This window comes from Callorhinchus milii, unplaced genomic scaffold, assembly GCF_018977255.1.
Source record: "Callorhinchus milii isolate IMCB2004 unplaced genomic scaffold, IMCB_Cmil_1.0 Scaffold10, whole genome shotgun sequence".
Classification (NCBI taxonomy): domain Eukaryota; kingdom Metazoa; phylum Chordata; class Chondrichthyes; order Chimaeriformes; family Callorhinchidae; genus Callorhinchus; species Callorhinchus milii.
The window spans coordinates 15,963,529-15,969,528 of NW_024704751.1; the positions used below are offsets into that span (position 1 = coordinate 15,963,529).

The following is a 6,000-nucleotide window of genomic DNA, read 5'->3' on the forward strand; positions in this document are numbered from 1 at the left end:
CACAACAACCCCGACTGTCTGGAACTCCCTGCCTCAATCCATCCGCCTCGCCCCCTCTTTGCTTGTCTTCAGATCACACCTGGAGGCCTTTTGACCCTTTATCTCTATCTCCCGGTCTCGGGTCAAACTTCGCTCTGAGATTTAGCAATCCCGCATGAAGGCTGCTTTATAAATACAAGTAGTGGTGGTTGTGGTTGTCTGAGACGCTACTGTGCGCAATTGGCTACCACTTTTCTCCCACAAAATTACACAGTCAATCCTTTTTCCTGTGAAGCGCTTTGAGACGGATGTGATATATTTGATCGTATATCAAATGCAAGGATTATTATTAATAATAAAGCAGCTCTATATAAATAGATCTCTTCCCTCTCACTCCCTGTCCACCCTAATTAATATTAAATTAAATATCAGTGTGTGTCTGTTTGGGGAGGGCGCAGTGGGAAGTGGTGTTGGTTAATGAATTGTGATTTGAGGAAATGCCAGGTTGTGAGCACGGGCTGAGGTCTGGCCTAATGGAGAGACAGACTGGCTCAGTGCCACACAGCAAAGCCCCAGCAGATTGCTGCATTGTTGCGGCGGCAGCTGTCACCGCCACACGCGTTAGCAATGCCGGCTCTTTCCAGTGGGCCTCGCGCTGCTCTCGGGGAACTGCAAGGGACGGAGTAATCCCTCGCAATCTCTCGCAATCCCCCAACATTCCTGATCCGATCCGTCTGCTAATGAGGGAGAGCTGATGGCAAACGCTGCCAAGACCTGGGATGATCTTGTTCTTAGGTTCACTGACTCCCACTTCCTCCTCCTCCTCCTCCTCCTCCTTCCCCCCTCTTCCCCCAGTCTGGGGGAATACTAACCCTAGAGGAGCCGCGGGAATCAGTGAAGGTCACTGTATCCCGCCTGGGGAGAGAGCAGGTAATGGGATTAGAGTAGAGAGCTCCAGTGGGGGTGCAAGCATGTGGGCTAAAGCCTCCCATCTGTGCTGATGACATTCAGTGGTTCCACACTGCCCGTGAATCACTCAGAATGATGATGATGATGGTTGATTTCCTAATCACTGGCATCTTGGCGGAATGTTCTTGATCAGAATTGAACAGAAGCAGCAGGCTGTGTGGCAATGAGAGTAACGTGTGTGTCTCCGGCTCAGGTCCTGAAGCGGCAGGGATACGATGAAGGATGTGATATCTGGAGTCTTGGAATCCTGCTGTACACCATGCTGTCCGGGTGAGTCGCGTCTCTCCGCTGATAACCCCCAAAATATACAGTTAATTCACTTTACAGTATATTCTGTGAAGCGATTTGGGACATTTCGATGACGCGATAAGGCGCTACATCAACTGTAAGGATTTTTTTTAAAAAATTATATCAGCGTCTGGGTCAACTCCCAAGATCTCTGTACAGACCATAATGCTCTCCCCCCAGCCCACAACATACACATTTCATTGCAAACAACTCTTATGTTAACAAAAAAAATCTTGATTTCCCTACGCCTTTACTTATTTTGATGATGATTGTAAATTGACTCTTTGGACTCGCTGCACAGTGGAAATAGTTTCTCTCTGTTTACCTCCTCCTGTTCAGACCTCTGAATAGCCCTGCGTTCTCTCCTCTTCCCCTCCCTCTCCCCCTTCCCCAATAAGTTCCATTGTGATCCTGTCTCCTCTTCCCCTGTCAAAGTCTGTGTGTGTGTGTGTGCGCGTTTGTGTGTGTAACTGCCTGTTCTGAGCGGGTGCTGGAGTTCAGAGCATTGTGTAGTGTGTGGGAGTAAACGGCTCCTGTATGACAGTCCCAACACATTTATGTGAAGCTCAGCATCAAACAATGACTCGGAATATAAAAAAGGAGCTTTTGTGAGGGAGCGAAGTATTTGGTGGAATAGCTGCTAATAGCTTGCGTACCGCCTGAGACACCCACACACACGCGGTCCATGTCTCCTGGAAAACACGCCGCTTAGCCTGACAGGTACATCAGAGCAAAATAAGTTGTCAAGCTGAAGGAGAGCGTTTTAAAGGGTGGATTTGAAACTTCTTTTAAAGGGAGTTTCGTTCTCAGCGCACAGTTTCAAACGCAAATGTTGTTCGGAATTATGATTGAACGATTTGCCTTGGGGGGAGGCTGTCTATTTGTACGGGTGGGGGGTGGGGTAGTGGGGGGAAGATTTTGTTTAAAGTTTTGGCTGAGTCTGTGAAACAGAGTGACGATCGGTCTTGAGAGCATCACCGTGTCAACGGCGAGAGCCGTAACACACAAAAGAGCCATTGAAGGGGTTCATCGAGGTGTGGGATGTGTTTGGCCGATCGTAGAGAAATTGTGATTTGTTTCACACAAAAAAACATTGTTGGGCCATTTGTGGACCTCGCGTAAGCAAACAGGTGTTACGGTACTTGGATTTTGCGCAGTTACAACGGGGGATGTTGCCCGTACAATGGTTCTAATCATTCACAAATGCTGTAAAATTATTGACACAAAGGTGCACCGTCTTGTGAATTCCTTGAACCCGGACTTATGTGCAGTGCCGCCAGGGGGCGCCGGACTTACGTGCAGTGCCGCCAGGGGGCGCCGGACTTACGTGCAGTGCCGCCAGGGGGGGCCGGACTTACGTGCAGTGCCAGGGGGGCCGGACTTACGTGCAGTGCCGCCAGGGGGGCCGGACCTACGTGCAGTGCCGCTAGGGGGCGCCGGACTTACGTGCAGTGCCGCCAGGGGGGGCCGGACTTACGTGCAGTGCCAGGGGGGGCCGGACTTACGTGCAGTGCCGCCAGGGGGGCGCCGGACTTACGTGCAGTGCCGCCAGGGGGGGCCGGACTTACGTGCAGTGCCGCCAGGGGGGGCCGGACTTACGTGCAGTGCCGCCAGGGGGGGCCGGACTTACGTGCAGTGCCGCCAGGGGGGGCCGGACCTACGTGCAGTGCCGCTAGGGGGCGCTGGACTTACGTGCAGTGCCGCCAGGGGGGGCCGGACCTACGTGCAGTGCCGCCAGGGGGCGCCGGACTCACGTGCAGTGCCGCCAGGGGGCGCCGCCGCGCTCCGCATCGGTCAGGCAGCGCCATCAGGGGACACCTGTTGGTACTGCAACAGAGACGCGGTTACACAGTTGAGGGCAATTGAACTCCACCAGGGTAGTTTCAGTATCTAAACTTATCCAGACCTAAAAAGAACAGGAGTCAGATTATTCTATGGGGAGGTCCCCTCCTACCCTTACCCTCCCCCCCTCTCTATCCCGACTGATTCCAACCACCAGCTCGGGGGCTGATCCCTGACTGTCCAGCTCCTTGGAGTGTCCTCCTGACGTGAAAGTCGCTATACAAATGTAATTTTTTTGTCTGTTGTTGAGGCCGGCACAGTCGGTAGCACGCTGGCCTCTGCCGTCAGACGTTACTCTGGGTTTGATCCCCACATTGAGGACTCACAGTCCAAGCTGACGCTCCAGCCCAGTGCTGGGGGGAATCCTGTGGATGAGATGTTAAAGCTAATTCCCAGAGCGTGCGATTGATTGATTGTCCAGTAAACTCAATGCCTCTCTTTGGTCATCTTGAACCAGGTACACTCCATTTGCCAACGGCCCAGACGACACGCCAGGGGAGATCTTGGCCAGGATTGGCAGCGGTCGGTACACCTTGCAAGGTGGAAACTGGAATAAGATCTCGTCAGCGGCAAAGGTAGTGCAACTTTAAACTGTGAGAAACCAATAGCGTAGTAGTCGCTTTCCGGGGGTAATAATCCCTCCCCCACTCAAACAAAAGTGGTCACTCAATCCACGACTGTTTGTGGGACCCTGTTATGCGCAATCGGTTGCCGTGTTTCACCCCAAAAATACACAGTCAATCCATTTTACAATATATATTCTGTGAAGTGCTTTGAGTTGTCTCAATGATGTGTTAAGGCACTACATCAAAAAGAACGATTATTCTGATTTTACCTGACGAGAGGGTAAGCCTTTACAATTGTGGCAAAATTATCCCGGTACAGGACTGAGCAAACAGTCCACAGATAAAATTGGTCATTAACTTCATGGCCTTGAATTGGCTTCTGCGTTCGCCTACAAAATGCACAGTCACTGTACTTTACAGTATGGGCAGATGCTCTTTGAGATTTCCTCCTAACATGAAAGACAAGGTATCAAATCTAAGGATTATTTATATATATTTTCTCTGTAACTGGAAGGTTGGCTCTGGGGTAACCGGGACTCACTAAGTATCTTTAAATCCGTCTTTGCTCATAGGATCTTGTCTCCAAGATGTTGCACGTGGATCCCCATCGCCGTTTGACAGCAAATCAGGTCCTGAAACACTCCTGGATCGTGAACCGGGAGCAGCTGCCCCAGAACCAGCTGAACCGGCAGGACATCCAGCTTGTGAAGGTGCGCCTTGCTCTGATTCATCTTCCTTTAGCTTATCCTCAAGACACTCCTCCTACCCCTACCCTCCAGTCCTCCTGATCCCAACCTCCAACTCGGGTCCAAATCCTTGACTGTCCAGCGCTTTGGGTCGTCCTCCCGATGTGAAATGTAATTTGTGGTTGTTATGCTCCTTCCACTTTGTAGAATCACAGAATGTTGTGGCCCAGAAAGCAGCCATCCATGGCTACACTGGCGCTTGATCCCCGTCAACCTCTTAGTAAAACCCCATTTGCTCCCCCTGACTGCCCTACAGCCTTTACTAAATGGGGAATGAAGACTGCTGGAAGATGTGGTTGACTCAAAAACCATCAGCACCTTTAGGAGGAAACTCGATGCCTAAATGAGAGAGGAAGGAATAGAGGGGATTAGGAGTGTGGGGGCTCATGTGGAGTATAAACTCAGGCATGGATTACTTGGGCTGAATGGCCTCTTTCTGTGCCATTCACTGAGAGACGCCCAAGCTCTCTTGGCACCTGCGGTTGATTGGCAGTGAGACCGATGTCTGGAGTTCGATTCCAGTTGGGGTTGGGAATGAGACATTGTGACGTGGATCTGCAATAACTGTGCGACGCGTTAGAGCAGGGTGTTAAACGTGAAGAATTTCCTGGTTTGGGTGTCACTAACTCTTCGTCTTCTCTCTGTGTCTCATCCCTTGTTTAGGGGGCCGTGGCTGCCACCTTCTCAGCTCTGAGCAGCTCCCCGCCAACGCCCAAGCTGGAGTCGGTGAAGGCCTCGACCCTGGCCCAGCGCAGGGAGCTTCGGAAGCTGCCGTCCACCTCACTGTGAGGCAGCCTCGGGCCACGGCTCACCTCACACACAGCCCCGGGAGGAGGACCATTACTGCTCATGCACTGGCAGAGACTATGGACTTTTTCGTGCTGAGCAGACTGCCTTCACTGAGAGGCGGAGATTCACAGGAGCTTGCTTTTGTACAGAAATTTTGGAAGAACCTGAGATACTTGTGAGGGGTGGGAAGGGAGAGGGAGTGGGGTGGGGGGGGATGGGGTGGGGGAAAGAAAAGGGAAGAAGCATCCGCTAAACACTGTGAGAAATGTCTCCCGTCAAAACCATCTCCGTTTACTACGATGGCCGAGACTATCTTTGAAAATGCTGAGAGACTCCAGGATCAAAAAGACCTCACGGAGAACCAAGTGTTTATAAAGTGTAGTGACGTCAACAAAAGAGGGTTTGCTGAGCCTATTCTGGGTGAAAAGAGCTCTGGGATGAATCTGAGCAAGAGGGGTCTGAGTTCAGATTGTGCTTTGATGTTCTTGAAGAAGTTAAGCTTTTCATCGTAAATCCATGGTTGCTTTTGTTCATACATTCTCTCTCTCTCTCTCTCTCACCTCTCTCTCACACATGCACTCCTTTTGCTCCTTGGTCCTTTTCTCTGCAGTGAGCAAGCACTCGCTGATCATTGTTATGAAAGAGGAAACAAGCGAGAGCAGCTGTCAATTAACTCCTTCAAAAAGGAGCTGGACAAATACTTAGGCGAGAGGGGGGAGCGTTCGTGAGACGTGAAGCTGACTGATGGCAGATGATGGGTATGTGCCGTAAGGTCCCGGTGGTGGGTAAAATGGTGCCTGTTCTTGTGATGATCAGCGAGC

The 6,000-nt window shown here is 51.2% G+C and overlaps 1 protein-coding gene across 5 annotated transcripts in view; it reads left to right on the plus strand.

The window, feature by feature from the left end:
* Positions 1–5,382, plus strand: part of LOC103179538 (ribosomal protein S6 kinase alpha-1) — a 43,265-nt gene extending 37,883 nt beyond the window's left edge. For all 5 annotated transcript variants that reach the window (XM_007894879.2, XM_007894880.2, XM_007894884.2 and 2 more), the window contains 4 exons: positions 1,142–1,218; positions 3,536–3,653; positions 4,217–4,354; positions 5,054–5,382. In XM_007894879.2, the coding sequence (XP_007893070.1) occupies positions 1,142–1,218; positions 3,536–3,653; positions 4,217–4,354; positions 5,054–5,179 (459 nt within the window). In that variant the 3' untranslated portion in view covers positions 5,180–5,382. The remainder of the gene's footprint in view (positions 1–1,141; positions 1,219–3,535; positions 3,654–4,216; positions 4,355–5,053) is intronic.
* Positions 5,383–6,000: the final 618 nt, after the last annotated feature.